Here is a 15977-nt window from a genome sequence, read left to right as displayed (position 1 = left end):
TTGGAGTCCATTCAACAAATTAGAATTGAAACAGTTTCTGAAAATCCAAACAGACTCTACTGGCTTACAATGAAAACTTTTCCATCCTACAAGAAATTGCAAAGCTTGGGGCTGGGGTTGTGCCTCAACACTTACCTCGCATATGTGAGGCACTGGGTTTGATCCTCAGCGCCACATAAAAATAAATAAACAAAATAAAGGTATTGCATCCATCTACAACTAAAAAACAAATTAAAAAAAAAAACTTTTAAAAATTGCATATCTTCACTGTGGCTTGCAAGGGGTTGTCTGCTGGGCACCTGCTTACCTCTCTACCTCATTTCATGCTGTGACTCATTCTTACCATAGACTCCAGGCGCATGGTCCTCTTTCTGCTTTTTCAATGAACCAAGGTAGATCCCACCTCAAGGTATTTGCCCTTGATGTCCCCTTGATGTCCCCTTCACCAGAAGCACTCTTCCTCTGCCTTTAACAAGCCACACTGCTTCTCCCTATACAGAGCTCGAGTCACCTATAACCTTCTAGAGACCTCTTCCTTCTCAGAGACCATGCCATCTCAAGCTCCCTCCCAGGCTCTCTGTCTATCTCCGTGTGTCTCGGTAGCTGTCACTCTCTCTCCACACACACTCCAAGGCACTCACTGCTATTCTCATCACATCGACATGTTTCATATTCTCCGTAAAGCTTGTCACTGTCTCCAATTATCTTTTGTATCCATTTATGTACTCATCTACTCTGAACCGCTCTGTGTACAGATCTATCTTCAGCAAATATATACCTGGAACATAGTATGAGCTTCACCAATATTTGTTGAATGAGTAAATGGCTTTCCAAAATGTACAACGGTCTCAGAGATCTGACGTGAAGCTTGATAAAAGGGGATAATGAATAACAACCCCTCACTACCAGAAAAACCCTAAATATAGGCCATGAAATTAAAACTTTGGAGGAGGTAGAAGAGAGATGGTGTGGAAATTTCTGCATGAGCTCCAATTGGGAAAAGCAAACAAGGTTCTGCTAAAATTCTTTCTTCTAAATATCTCTTTGCCTCCAGGGTTTGGTCAAAGTAAATAATGGTGAACTTAGGAAAAGAACTCTATTATTTTAATGTGAAGAAGCAGAAATAGAAACTCAAATAATTTGACCAAAAAAAAAAAAAAACACCCCCCAAAACTAATAAGGAGTCAATAAGGAGTCAATAAAACATATGTTTTCTATTTTAAGATGTATTTTGATCATCAATAAGATCCAATTGATTGTGCTCTGGTTGGCAAAAGTAGAAAGCATTGAGAATAGCAGAAAGCAAGGAAAGACACCCCACCCCACTCATAAAGAACCAAGCTCCCAAATTTATGCACGTGTCCTCCAGGTTGGTTTTCCCTGGCTTATTTTAGTTTCTCAGAGCAGAATTTGGGTTGATATTTGAGCCCAAGGATGGCAAGCCCAGCTCAGGGTTGCTGCTGGAGGTGGCTTGGCTGTGAGAAGGCCCAACTCTGCCCACTTTTAAATAATGCTTGAAGCAGCTCCCTTTTCAGATGTAATTTCTCTTTTAATCACTTTCAGACCTTGCAGGGAAACTCTAAAATGAGACATCTTTAGCTTGACTTTGAAGTAAGTTGTTTGTTTTGAAAGGCTAGCTGCAAATTAGCAGAAATTTTAATGGTGGATGTTTCTTAGGATGATTTGTGCTTGGTGGTCTGTGTGGTTGCTTGGCAGAGTGAGAATCAATGCTCTGGGTCTAAAACTCTGATCCTTCCACCGATCTGAGGAGCGAGGACCCCAGCAGCAGTGTGGGTGCTACTCATGTCTCCAACTGAGTTCCAACCATACTTTGTCCTGGAAAACCCCCGAAATACATTTGGCCCTGGGCACTTTTTCCCCTTGATTTTTAATCTTGAGAGCAATTTAAAGAAAATTTAATCCATATGTTTCTGATTCATTTAAATCACAAAAACATTGGGTTTTGAGAGTTATTTGATGTCAAAAATGCCTTTTGAGATTTTTTTTTCTTTTAATAAACTTTCCAAGTCTTATTGCTTTAAAGACACATACTCACGTTTTGCCAAGGGTGAACAGATTCAGGCTCCAAGGATTTGGATTGAATTTGAAATTCTGAACTCATAAATTATGACCACGTTAAGATAAAGTCTGTGTCTACACAATACCCAAGCAGCCCCATAGGAAGCCAGAATTCTAGGTTGTCATCCAGATGTTGCACAACTTTTCCTGCATGGTGAAACATCAGCGAAACACCAGGGTGGTTTACTGACTTTCCCTCTCGTTACTCAGATGTCTGCTGTCCCAGAATTAAGGACCTGGGCAGCAGCTGTCCATCCTGGCACACGATGAGGAGTTTATTTTACAAGAATCTCTATGCAGAGGTGGAGCACAATGTCTACGGGGTGGGAGGAGGAAGGACAGAAAAGCAGGTTATGCTAGTAAATTGCAAGCCCCGGAGGGCAGAGGAAAGAAGCATCCACAGGTGTCTGAACAGTCCTCAAGGACAGGGGGAAAGGTGGCTGAGTGCTCCCGTAACAGATTTGCAGCATTTTTCTTCTCCGAAGGAATATGTGGTAATGTGGTAAGGCAAAAGCAATGAGGGAGGGTTTTGCAATTGCAATTTTGGAATGACCCATGTTGGGATACTAACAGCTGTGTGGGTTTTTAAAGAATGAAAATTTTTGAAAAATTTAAAATTAAGAAAAGAAAGGATTTCATGATACTTTCTCCCAATAGGGAGAAGATTTGGGAGTGACTCACATATAACAGAGGCAATTTTAGGTCCTTCATGAAATGAACAAAACATAATAATTTTTATATTTAGGTATTTCATAAGATAAAAAGAACAATAATAATTGAAGCAATGATAATACTAACCTATAAGCTTATATAGATCTTTCATGGTCTATATATTATTCAATGATAATAATAATAATGATACGAAGAAGAAGAAGAAGAAGAAGAAGAAGAAGAAGAAGAAGAAGAAGAAGAAGAAGAAGAAGAAGAAGAAGAAGAAACCTAACTCATGGGTCAAGTATAATAAGTACATGCTGCTCTAAGAACTTTTTTAGATGTTTACATCTAATACTCCGACAATCTATGAAGTGCATATTGCTCTTTCTATAAAGAGGACAATTTACTTCATGGCCACCAAGAACAAACAACAAGTTATACTCTCAACAAAAGCAGATAGACAAATGGTCCTCAATCGGTGATGACTCTTGGATCCAAGAAGATACCTGGCAATGTATGCAGACATTTTGACTGACACAGTTGGGGGTGGGCAGTGTCCGTGCATCTAGTAAGTAAAGTGAAATTGTACTTGAGCAGTGATACCAAACGTGAACAGCACACATCAGAATCACCTGAAACAATAGTTAAAATGTGGATTTCCCTAGAACCTGTGATCCAGAGGGTCTGGACGGGCTTAAAGACCCTGCATTTCTAACAAGGGCTTGAAAGATGTTGATGCCGCCAGTCTACTGACCACATTCTGAGAATCACTGTCTTCGGGCAGGAGGGCTAGGATATGAAATATGAAAAATTATCTCCTAATATTTAGCCACAAAATTCTAAAAAATGTGCTGAACCACTACCCCCAAAATGGGTTTCTGCCCTGGTAAAACCTACAGCATGAACCTGCAGCATAAAGAAGCAGAGTAGAACATGTGTTCTTTGCAGGCACCTCACTCTGCCCTACAGAGGAGAGGAAAATGGCTGACCTGTGCATCTCAAGTCCTACTCCCAAATTCACCCACAGGGAAGTTTATCAATTCCCTAGAGGGAGGAGAAAAGCTTGTATAAGAGGAGTGAAAGGGAGCAGAACAGGCCAGTTAGCTCTCCCTCCTGGGATAAGACTTCGATACTGGGTAAGAACTACCCCTGGGATTCTCAATCTAAACTGTCAACCTGATTGGATTAAGAGATGCCTGAGGTGAAGAGGATTCTGCGTGTGTCAGTGAGGATGTCTCCAGGAATGATTGGCATGTGGGATGGCAAACTGAGGGGAAGACTCTCCCTAAATATGGGCAGCACAGTCCAACAGTGTGGGGCCTGGACAGAACAAAAAGTTGGAAGAAAAGGAAGCAGCATCAGACGCAGCATGATTCTTCTCGAGCAGCTTCTTGATGGCTGCTGCGATCACCTGAGGACATCAGACACCAGCCCCTTTCCTCTTCCAAAGTGGACTCTCACGAGTGACTCTCCAGGGAGTTTCCAGGCCTTCAGTTTGGGGATGGGGCTGCATCATTGGTCTCCTCGTTCCTAGGCTCCAGCTTCTTGAACTGAGCAGCTACTGGTTCCTCCAGCTCTCCAGCTGCAGAGGACCTTTGGGGACTATCCAGCTTCTGGTCATGTAAGCCAATCTAATAAATCTCCTTACCTTTTTCATAATCATCTATCAGCCTGCTGGTTCTGTTCCGATAGAGAACTATGACTAATAGGATCCTCCCAAAGAACAAGTCAGGCCTCTCTTTATTCCTCAGAAATGTCCTTCCTGGCCACAGAACTCAAAGTTGGTCCTCTCACCTTCCCTCAGCACATCCCTACCAACTCAGCCAGCCACATTTTCTGTAGCAGATATTATTCTCTGAAGCCCTGTCTTTCATGTTCTATGGTCTTCTCCCTTTCATCCCACACACAAAATTCATGCAGATAACAGACTTCTTATCTCTCCACCACAATGGCATCTCCAGCTCCCAGAAGAATACCTGGAACAGAGAAGACATCTAAAATGTCTAAGTATGGAAGTTTCCTCTCCAGGCCTCCACTCTCTCTCCTAACATCCCACGGTCTTCCTTTTCCTTTTGGCTCCAATCCTTGTTCTTTTCTTCCCCTTTCACCGCAGAGTCCTCACATGCCAAGGTTGACTGATGTGCTTCTCTGAGAGTTCACAAAACCATAAGGACCTGGGATGGACAATTCTTTGGAGCTCATCTTACCCATCGTATACCATCAGACCAGCCTGGAAGAGAAGAAAGCCCATGCACTAACCTGGGACACCCAGAAATGACAGCAATCATAGAAACCACACAATGAAACAAAATACTACCTGCTACTTTCAGAGTCTTTGCAACTCATCTGGTTCCCACAACAACCCAACGAGTTACATGCAATTATTTTCCTTAGAGGAAGAAACTGGGGCTCAGAGAGTTTCAAGAACTATCCCAAGGATAAGTCACTGTTACATGGAAAACTTGAATTTTTCAGTTCAGGCATTTAATTCTAAGGTCTGTGTTCTTAGCCAAAATTGGAGATCAATAAATAGTTGCTGATTGATTGATTGATTGGTTGACTCGAGCAGAATTCCAGGTTGAGGGTTGTCACCATCTGTACTCATCTGTCATTAGGTTGCCATGTGAGATGAAGATTATTTGTCTTTCTGGAGCCAGTTCTTGTCACTGATCTTTCAGTAAAACTCCTGTCTAACCTGTCATATTAATGTTATTTTTGCCACTAAAAGTTTACTGAGTAACAAAGAAGTACTTGATTCTAATTGCAACAAAAAAAGAGTCTATCTCCTTGGAATACTGTGCATTCCACAACTTTCGGTACCTAAAGCAAATTTCCAATGGAAAGAAAAAGACAACTAAATCCAGACACATAGACATCTTTTTATACTTAAATTTGTTTTTAACTGATACATAAAAACATTTAAAAAATTGTTTTTCATGTTTATGGAGTGTTATGTGGTACATGCATGTATTGTGTCATGTTTAAATCAGGTTAAACATATTCATCTCCTCAAACATTTTTCATTTCTTTATGGTGAAAATGTTTTAAAATCTTTTCTTCTGGCTTTTTGAAATGTACAGCATATTATCTTTATCTATAGCCACTCCAATGTCACAGCAGAACTACTTATTTCTCTATGCCAATGCACATCGATGAGCCTTTTCCTGACCCTCTTTCCCCTACCCTCCTGAGCCTCTGGTAACCACCATTCTACTCTCAACTTCTATGAGATCAACGTTTTTAGATTCTACACAGGAGTGAGATCAGATGGTATTTGCTTTTCTGTGCCAAGCTTATTTCATTTAACATAATGATTTCCATTTTCATCCATGTCGTCACTAATGGCAAGATTTCATTCTTGTTTATATGGCTGAGGAGTATTCCAGTATGTACGTACCACAAGTACCCTAACCCTTGATCAGCTGATGGACACCTAGGTTGTTTGCACCTTGTGGCTACGGAGAATAATGCTGAGGTAAACATGAGAGTGCAGATGTCACTTCTATCACTTCTTTCGACCTCTTTCATTTCTTTTGGATACCTACCTAGTGGTGGGATTGCTGGATTATACGGTAGTTCTATTTTTAATTCTTTGAGCAACCTCCCTACTGTTTTCCAAATCTATATTTGTTCAAATTCCTACCAACAGTGTTAGCATTCTCTTTTCTCCACATTCTCACTACCACTGTTTCTTTTTTTTTATAATAGCCTATACCTTGGCTATACCTCATGGTGGCTGTAATTTTGAATTTCCCTGATGACCAGTGATGTTGAATATTTTTTCATATATCTGTTGGCCATGTTCAGTCATTAGAAAGATGTTTATTTAGGTCAGTTGCCCATTTTTTTTAAAATGAGTTTATTTGCTACTGAATTTGCAGGGTTCCTTATACACACTGAATATTTCCCCCTTGTCTATTGTATAGTTTGAAAATATTGTTTCCCCTTCTGTAGCCTATATCTTCACTCTGCTGTTTCCTTTCCTGTGCAAAAGCTTTTTAGTTTGATGTAATTTTATTGGACCACTTTTTGCTTTTGTTTTCTATCCTTTGGGAATATTGTCCCCCCCCAAAAAAAAAATCCTTGCCTATTCCAATGTCCTGAAGCATTTCACTTACTGTCTTCGTCTAATAGTTTAGAGTTTTGTTGTTGTTGTTGTATCTTACATTTAACCCCTTAATCCATTTTGAGTTGGGTTTTCAAACTAGTGAAAAATGGAATCCAGTTCCATTCTTCTGCACATGGCTATCCACTTTTCCCAGCACCATTTATGAAATTGGATGTTCTTACCAACTTAGGGGAAAGTCAGTTAGCTAGAGATACAGGGTTGACTAGGTTCTCCAATCAGTTCTACTGGTCTGTGTGTGAATCTTCATGCCAGTATCATGCTATTGGATTATTCCAGGGTTATAGTATGTTTTAAAGTCAGGGAACATAATGCCTCTTGCTTTGTTTGCTTTGTTATTGTCGTTGTTAGCTAAAAATTGCTTTGGGTATTATAGGTAGAGTTCCATACAGATTTTAAACTTTAAGTATTCTAGTTCTGTGATGAATATTAACAGGGCCACATTGTCTAATGGATAAGGTGGACATATAGTTGTCTTCAGACATGTAGGAGTCTTTGCCCATATAGCTCCCCAGGGAATCATAAAGCAAAAAGACAGGTTTAGTGAGAAAATTAATTTTATTCTTTGACATTTTGTCTAGATTTTCCAGAAGCTCTGTAACCTTATAAACTAGGATACTGGATTATGGCCAAGGTGAGGTTGACCTCTAGGTAAGAGCAGGAGCAAAGCTTGCTTCCATATGGCTTTAAAGACCCCGGGGTAGTTTACCTAACATGATTTGAAAGGATAAAATATTCTTCTTTAAAATAGAAAGGCTCTAGTGGGTGGGGGATGGCAGTCAGCAACCTAACCCCAACTTGTCCTATCTGCTTCTGGGTCACTTCTTGTTCAGAGATCTTTCCTGGATACATGGGTACCCCCAACTGGTTCTCACTGTTGTGACCTGCTCACGTGCTTCCTTTCTTTATTTCAAAACAATCTTTTTCATGCTATTTTCTGCTTAGCCCACCAGATAGAAAGATAGCGTTAGCTACCATTTCTGTAACTAATTTTATAAAATATTAAGTAGAGTGCCTGAATATTCTTCGATGTTTTAATCCTCTCTATTCTCTTTCTCTCCCACTTTTCTTCCAGCTGCCCACTGCATGATCTCACCCATTCTTACTCTTTGACTTTCAATAAGGTTTTGAGAATTTCCAGATCCCCATCTCCAGCAGGGATCCTGTGGTGAGACACAGTGCCCAACGTGTGCCAGCTGAGGTCTCAAATGCACCACTGCATCACACTCCTCCAAACCTGCCTTCTGTGTTTCCCCTCCTCCTCAGTTCTCTGAGTCAGCCAGGGGAACCAATATTTGTCCAACCCCTTGAGCCAAATTCTAAAAATCACCCTAATTTTCCTTTGCATTCCCCCCCCCATCAGTTCCCAGGCCTTGTTGACATTCCCTCACCATCTCCCAAGCTCCTTCGTCATCTCCACCTTATCACCATCACCTCACAAGAGATTCCCATCATCTCTTCCCTGGACCACTACAGTCAGGTCCCAGCCGGCCTTCTTGACCTCAGTTCTGTCCTTCCCCTTTAGCCCTACCCTCAACAGAGCTACCCCAGCATTTTACCTGAAATGACTCTTACCTTGATATTTGGCAGTCTAAAAGCTCTCCATTGCTTCCTACTTTTTAAATCACAAATCCTGTGTTCATGTGGGTTGTGCCTATTGGTACAAATCATATTAAACAGAGAAACTTGAAAACCATTGTGCAGTGCTTTCCATGATTCCAGGCCTCTCCGTGCACAGCTTCCTGCTTATAGACTATAAGCTCCAGCAATACTGAACTTCCTGGAGTTTTCTGGACACTCCACAGTATGCAAGCATCAGTTTGCTTATGCTTTACCCTTCTCTCCCTTTTATCCTTGGTTACCATGACACTATTGGATTTGAGGTTTAAAGTCACCTCTTCCCAGAAGCTTCCTTGCTATACATTGCCACCAATTTAGGTTAAATGACCCATGTCTGATCTCTTACTGTATTCTATGCTTTTCCGAATCCCAGCCTTCTCCATAGGGCATAATAATTTCCTATCCACTTATTATTTCCATAATATAATGAGATTCCACAAAGCAAGGAATGTATATTTATTTATATGTCCCCAGGCCTCACATAATTGCCTCATGGTCAAGGGCATGACTTTTGGAACCAGGAAAACCATGATTTTGCTACTAACTTATCACATTGGAGATGGGCTTTGCTTCTATGGACTTCAGATTCCATATGGGGATAAAAATGGTGCTTAGCTCATTGTGTTATTGTAGAGTCCAATGAGAATTGTATATAACATAATTTACACAGTGCCTGGAACATGGTAAACATCATATAGGAAATATTCAATAAATTATCATTATTATTGTTGCATAAACATTTTGAATGGGACAAGTCTATTTATAGAAGTAAATGTCTTTCATGAGTGACAAGGGCCCTACTATTTTTACACACCAACCAGAAACCCCTCATGTCTTAAGAGACCATTCTGATCCTCCTGGGGGAAATGGAACAGAGAATGAAACCCCATTAAAGTTCCTGATCCTATCTGCCTTCTGCTAAGACACCTTCCCAGCTCCTCCAGCTAGAATCATAACCCTGGACATTTACGCTCCCTTCTCAGCTTTGTTTTCTCCACGTTACTTATTGCCACCTAAAATCATATCATATATTTAATTGTTAACATTTATTATCTGCCTCCTCAGCTAGAATGTCCATAAAAGCAAAGGCTTTGTCTCATGGTCTGCCACTCCCTACAATCCACAATAAAAAGGGCCTGGTATACAGTGAGTATTCAATCCTTGAGCAAACAAACACATCAACATGTGTTAGAATTTGGTTTATGATTGTGTGCCTCTTTAAAAAGTATCACTACTCCAAAGAGCTGCGTTCACGTGGGTTGTGCCTGTTGGTACAAATCATATTAAACTTTAAAATCAAAATGTGCACCCACACATCTTCCTTGCCATTACACCAGGGCATGTAAAATAGCCTTTGCAAACTCTACTCTGTGCTTGAAAAAGAAAGAACATCCACAGGTAAAATAACGCCTTTGTCTCATCCGGAAGAAGGTTTTGACCACTTGGACTTCCCAGAGCGTCCACGCTTTGAGAATTGTTGAAGTCAGCAGCCCAGAAGAAGAGAGAACATTTTAGACTGAACTGTTGGAGGAGAGCCATTGTGCAGACCCCTCTGCAGGTTTGCTGGCCACTCACAGCAGGAACCCAGACACAGCCAGCTCTGAGCACTGTGTCCCTTCCAGACTGCCAACGCACAACAAGCAAGGACTTGTTCTGAGCAGGCGGGAAGCTGAACATGGAGGAAAGAGTCACTGTCTCAGGAAAGCAGCTGCAGGTCTGTGAGGCGCATGGTGAAGCTTGAGCACCCAGGAGAGGTGTCTGCACGGAGAGCCACAGTGGGAATGAACAGAGCTCATCTGGAGGGCACTGGGACAATCAAATATACAGCCTGGACCCTTAGTGCCTCACAAAGGTCCATGTGTGGAAGGATTGGTCCTGGGGTGGCACTTTCAGAAGGTGGCAGAATATGCAGAACTGGACCTCTCAAAGACCTTGTGAAGTTCTTTAGGTCATTTGGGGGTACCCTTGGTGAGGACTATGGGAGTCTGGTCCCTTTCTCTCTGCTTTGTTTCTGACTTGTGGTGAGTGGATCTGCTCTGCCATGTGCTCCCTCCATGATGCGCTGACTTGCCATGGCCCAAAGTAATAGGGCTAAGTCATGGACTGCACCCTCCAAAACTGTGAGCCCAAATAAACTTCCCCTTTTTATAACTTTGCTATCTCTGGTACTTTGTTATAGTAAAAGAAAGCTGACTAACACACTATCATACCATTGGGAAAATAAAGGGGTTCAATGGGCATTCCCAGTGATCCCAAGGGGGCAGACTAAGGACCAAAGGACTTACCTATTTACTGCCCTTCATATTTCCACTGGATATTCTGGGAAGGTTGGCTGCTCGACCTTTCTTTCCATATTTTCTGTTAGGTTGGCTCAGAACAACTGAACTGGCCAAAGTATGGAATTCAGAGAGGGAACCTGAGCATACGGGGGGCTTGAGATTCTGTGGGAAAGACAGTGGGATGAGGAGAAAAGGTAAGACGGGGTTAAGACAGGCAGAATACGAACCTTCCAGAACCAGACCGCACATAGATTTCCCATTTCTATGGATGCAGAGTGAATTCATCCCCACGAGACGATGAAGAAACATCCTTCCTTCTTAAAGTGACTCAGTAACATGAGAGGGGGCCTGGGAACAGCTGCTCCTGTTGAGGCAGAGTCAGAATAAGGGAAGAAAAACTAACTTTGATAGGAAAATAGTGTTCCCTCTCAAAGAGATGTGATTGAAGCAAAAAAACTGTCTTTGGGGGAGGAACTGTTTTTTTTTAGAATTTTAAAATTCAGACTAGACAGGGTGATATATGACTTTAAAACTCCAGCCATCCTGCAGACTGAGGCAGGAGGATTGCCAAGTTCAAGCGCAGCCTGGAAACTTAGTGGGACCCTGTCTCAAAAGATAAAAAAGGGAGAAATGTAATTCAGTGGTAAAGCCTCCCCAGGTTCAATCTCCAGTACTGTACACACACACCAAAAAAAAAAAATTAATAAAAATAGAAATAAAAATTTAGTAGAAGATTTAGAAATGTAAAAAGCCACTCCTGAGACCTGAGTTAGTGTTTAGTAAGACCACTTAGAAGAAAAATCTTATAAACCATTGCAAACATAAATACAGACGATTTAGAACTTAAATGGGCCAGACACAGCGGCGCACGCCTGTAATCCCAGGCTGAGGCATTAGGATCTCAAGTTCAAAGCCAGCTTCAGCAACTTAGCTAGGCCCTAGGCAACTTAGTGTGACCTGTCTCAAAATAAAAAATAAAAAGAGTCAGGGATGTAGCTCAGTGGTCAAGCACTCCTGGGTTCATTCCTTGGTAGCAAGAAAAAAAAAAAAAATTCAAGGATGAACCAATAAGATATTTTGGATAAATATAGAGAGTCTTCATAAGTAATCAAACCAGGAGAGAAAGAATAATAAGAATAGAAGAAAACTGAATCGGAGCCCATGCTGATCTAGTCTTCAGACTGAAAGGGTTCACCGAGCCCCAGGCAGAGCTAATAAAAAAAGACATGTACTCGGGGTATCTTGTGAAATTCTCAAACTTCAAAGGTAAAGAGAGATCCTTACAAGTTTTCAGAAAGAAAACAAGATTTTTAAACGATTTTTACCCACAGGCCTCAGGCTGGAATAGCTTGGGGGAGCAAATGTTAAACATTTAACTAACTCTAACCAGAGCTGGCTGGGAACAGGGCTAAAGGATCAGACGGAGAAGGTTAGGGAAGCAGAAGGAGCAGAGAGTTGCACAAGAAGCATGGCTGACGGCCGAGTTCACCTGTGCTCACAGGAGGGCAACAGAACCTTCAGGTAGCTCTTCACGGCAGCGTGTGCCCTGCGGGTCACGGATCCCCACCTGAGGCTCACTGCTGGGGGAGCCTCACCTCTGCTTTTCATGCATGCATAGCATTCACTTTTCCACCCAACTCACGTTGGTTGAGTAACTACTATGTCTCAGGCATTGGGACTAAGCTCTAGGGTTGGAGCTGGGAACAGACAGGTTTCTGCCTTCATGTGATTTATTTTAGTAGAAAAGATAGACAAGCCAGTGGATAGATGAGCAGACGAGATAATCAATAAATGAAATCCATGTTATCTAAGAAATCAGCAACCGAAGAGCAAAGACAGGGCTAATGATCCAGACTGTGGTGGTCAGGGAAGGCTACATGGTGTACAACCAGAGAAATAAAGAGTTGTGCTGCGATTGTGTACAGTGAATCAAAATGCATTCCGCTGTCATACAGACCTAATTAGAACAAATGAATAAATAAATCTAAAAACACTACTGAGAAAAAGATATAAAAATAAACACACACACACACACACACACACACACACACACACACACAAAGACTGAATCAACGAAGGAACTGGCAAGGATTGAAGGCCAGCCCACGGAACAGCAACGGGGAAAGGCCAGAGGCACAGAAGGTTATGATGTGTTTTAGAAGATGAAGAAGATGGTTGTGGTCAGAAATCAAAGGGGAGGGACGGGGAACTGTGGGATCACAGGCTTAGGAGGCTGAGGCAGGAGGATCGCCAGTTCAAAAAGAGCCTCAGCAACTTAATGAGGCCCTGTCCCAAACTAAAGTATTTTTAATAAAGGGCTGAGGGTGTGGCTCAGTGGTTCAATTCCCTGGGTTGAATCCCCTTTTCCAGGAAAAGTAAAGACAAAGCAATCAGAGGGGAGGGTAGAAGACCAGGAAGAGAAGGATGGCAGCATGAGGTCCAAGCTGCACAGGCCCAGCCCTTGGAAGGCTGGCCAAAGAGGTATCTGTCCTGAGCGCCCTGTCCTGAATGAGGTCCAGGACTTGGGGGGAGGGAAGCTCAGGATGGGGGTGGAGGGCTGCCTGTGGTGGCTGTCACACCTGGTGGGCTGAGGAAGCTGTCATTACGGAGCATTAGCATAAGAAAGGGAGGCTCCCAGTGTTTGGGCTTGTCACCCTGCAGTGACAGGGTGCACAAATGTGGGCAGGCATGGGGAACAGAGGCCGTCAGCTTCTGCACTGACAGTGTTGGGTACCACAGCTGTCACTCTGCCGGGGCTGGCCCGCCCCCACTACCCACGCTGCCATTAGAAACAGCAGCTACTCGCCCACTGCTTTTATTTCCACACAATGTGTCAATAGACACTTGGCAGGTCTTTCCTGAGAGACAGGGTGGCAGCACACCTGCTCGGTGGGGCAGAAGAGGATGCAGGCATCCACCTCCCTCCCCTCTACCCCAGGATTCAGGAGTCTGCCATGGGCTCTGATGGAGGAGTTTCCTTGACCTCAGCCCCCACTTCCTTGAATACCTACTGAGACTAAAAGGAGTTAAAAAGGTCCAACGATAAAGCAAGAAATGGGTTATTTATAAAGGAGACTCACAAATAGTTCAAGAAATCAGGTTGTTGGGTTTTTTGTGGGGGAGGGATGCTTTTCTATATCAAGACTTCCCTTCGCATCTGGTCCAGCCTTCTGTTACAAATAGGAAACTGGACAAGATGTCTAACATTCCATGAACCTGGAAAAGTATAGAACAGAATAAAGATAGTTAGGGAGAACCAATATCTACTGGGGGTTCACTATAACCAAATATAGCAACAGTACCAAATGGACGGCTGTACCAACCCTGCTAGAACTCTCTGATATTGATAGGATGCTTGCAAGGAGCTGGACACTAGACTCTGTGTTAAAACTCTGATTCTCCCAAAACCCTTGCAGGGAAACACAGGCCCAGGGAAGGTAAAGAACCAACCCTGAGTTCATGGTGAGTTCAGAGTAGGGCCTTGAACTTTGGTTGCCTGAATGCACAGCCTGACTTCTCATATCATCCTCAGGATGACCCAGTGAGCTAGGAGTTAAGGATTCAGAAACAGATCAAGTAAGGTTTGCAGCCAGTGCCAGGATTCAAACCAGACCTTGCTCTTTCACTTTTCTTCTTGGTTTTAGAACAGCTGCTAAGACTCGCGCTTTGCTGGGGCCAGGGTCGTATTGGGATCCTGTGTTGCTGCTTCCAGATGTTTGACACCAAGCAGACTTCAGCTGCCAGAGTGAAGCAAGGTGCAAGTGCAGGCAGGAAGTGGGACTCCAGCTCCCACAGACCTGCCTCCACCCCTTCTCCACACCCTCCCATTTTTTCCTGAGGATCACTGTCCTCTCCATTGTAAGACATGGGCATTGAGGTGTAGAGAGAGGACACACAATTTTGTGCTTGCAAAATTCAGAGTGGCAAAGCTAGAAGGCCCAGCGGGACCACCCAATGCTTCCCCCTCATTTTACAGCTGAGGAAACAAGACCCCAAGGTTAAGTAACTGCCCCAAGGTCACACAACCCATTAACGGCAGAGCCCAGATGGGAATCCCCAGACCCAGGTTTTGGGCCTGAAGGAGCAAGCCAAGTGGAAAAACAGATGCAAATGCTTGCGTATGCCTCTGGGAGCTGGGGTCTGGGTGGCATCCATGGAAACCATTCTCCAAGGCTCCACCTTGAGCCTGCCTCAGGCCTGCTGCCTGGCTGCCCCACCCTGCCCAGTGTAGGCACATAGGGACACTCTTTAAAAAGCTGCTGCTACTGCTGCTCAGGTGTCCTTAAGCTGATGTGCAGAGGATTACAGTGATCACACCTTATAAATATGCTCAGTTCCTTGTTCTATTAACGGCACAGCATGAAGCTGCTCGGTGCAGAGACACAGAGCAATAAACCAGCGTTCTGAATCCTACCTTCCATCCAAAAGCTTGATGGCATTAAGGAACAGGTTGCTGAGTAAACACCAACATGCTCTTATTAACCCCTTTTTGCTTCTAGTTCTAGGCCTCCTAGAATTATAGTCCCTAAGATAAGCTTTCCCAAGAAGACTCAAGTCCCCTTAAGGTTAACCATATTGCCCATAAAGAGAAGTTTGGAAAAATAGAGGAGGGGTGGGGGAGATGATAACAAATTCAGCCTTGTATTGTAGCTTCTTGTGAACTTTTTTTTTTTTTTCTCTCTCTCTTACCAGTCTGGGAGATCTTGAAGGTAAGATTGTCTCATTGATTGCCACCATTCCTCTGTGCTCACAGAGAATGCTGCACACAGAAGACATTCAATAAATATTTGTTTTATGATAGAGCTGAGATCCAAATAAAGACTGCTCAAACAGAAAGCTCCATTTTGCCAAGTAGGTTAGCTCAGCAGCAGGCAGGACAGTGAGATAAGGGTAAAGTACATGTCCAGAAAGTGCCCCCTGCTCAAGGGAGCTACCTGGGCACATGGGTGTACAGTACAATGAGATTTCAAAAGATCCTGATTGGTTGCTCAAAGCACTCAGCTAGACTAACAAGGCAAATGCTCATGTCCTCACCCCTGTTCACCACGGGACTCATTCTCAGGCCAGATCCTGCTTTCCCAGTTCAGCAAACAGCACAGAAGACGCTTCTCCAGAAGGTTCTGTTCTGGTGCAGTTCTGATTGGGTTAAAGTACAAAAGTCATCTACTAATCCATGTGGGTTCTCACCAGGGATTGGAGTCTGGAAGTAGACTTGTTGC

The 15977-nt window shown here is 43.0% G+C and overlaps 1 protein-coding gene across 10 annotated transcripts in view; it reads right to left on the bottom strand.

The window, feature by feature from the left end:
- Positions 1-15977, bottom strand: part of LOC144255370 (uncharacterized) — a 96431-nt gene that overhangs the window by 23973 nt on the left and 56481 nt on the right. Inside the window, exons 4-5 of one of the 10 annotated variants that reach the window (XR_013343732.1) lie at positions 10765-10920; positions 4710-4963 (exon numbers count right to left, since the gene is read on the bottom strand). The exons of 8 other annotated variants lie outside the window; for them this stretch is intronic. Coding sequence is in view for 1 of the 2 variants with exons in the window: in XM_077799915.1 (XP_077656041.1) it covers positions 10986-11018 (33 nt within the window). In the remaining variant the exon portion in view is untranslated. Of the gene's footprint in view, positions 1-4709; positions 4964-10764; positions 10921-10985; positions 11050-15977 lie in introns of those variants that run through there. One more of the 10 variants, XM_077799915.1, reaches the window with a different exon arrangement.

This window comes from Urocitellus parryii, chromosome 6, assembly GCF_045843805.1.
Source record: "Urocitellus parryii isolate mUroPar1 chromosome 6, mUroPar1.hap1, whole genome shotgun sequence".
Taxonomy (NCBI): Eukaryota; Metazoa; Chordata; class Mammalia; order Rodentia; family Sciuridae; genus Urocitellus; species Urocitellus parryii.
The sequence above is the reverse complement of the archived record's forward strand: the minus strand, read 5'-3'. Positions and strand labels throughout refer to the sequence as shown.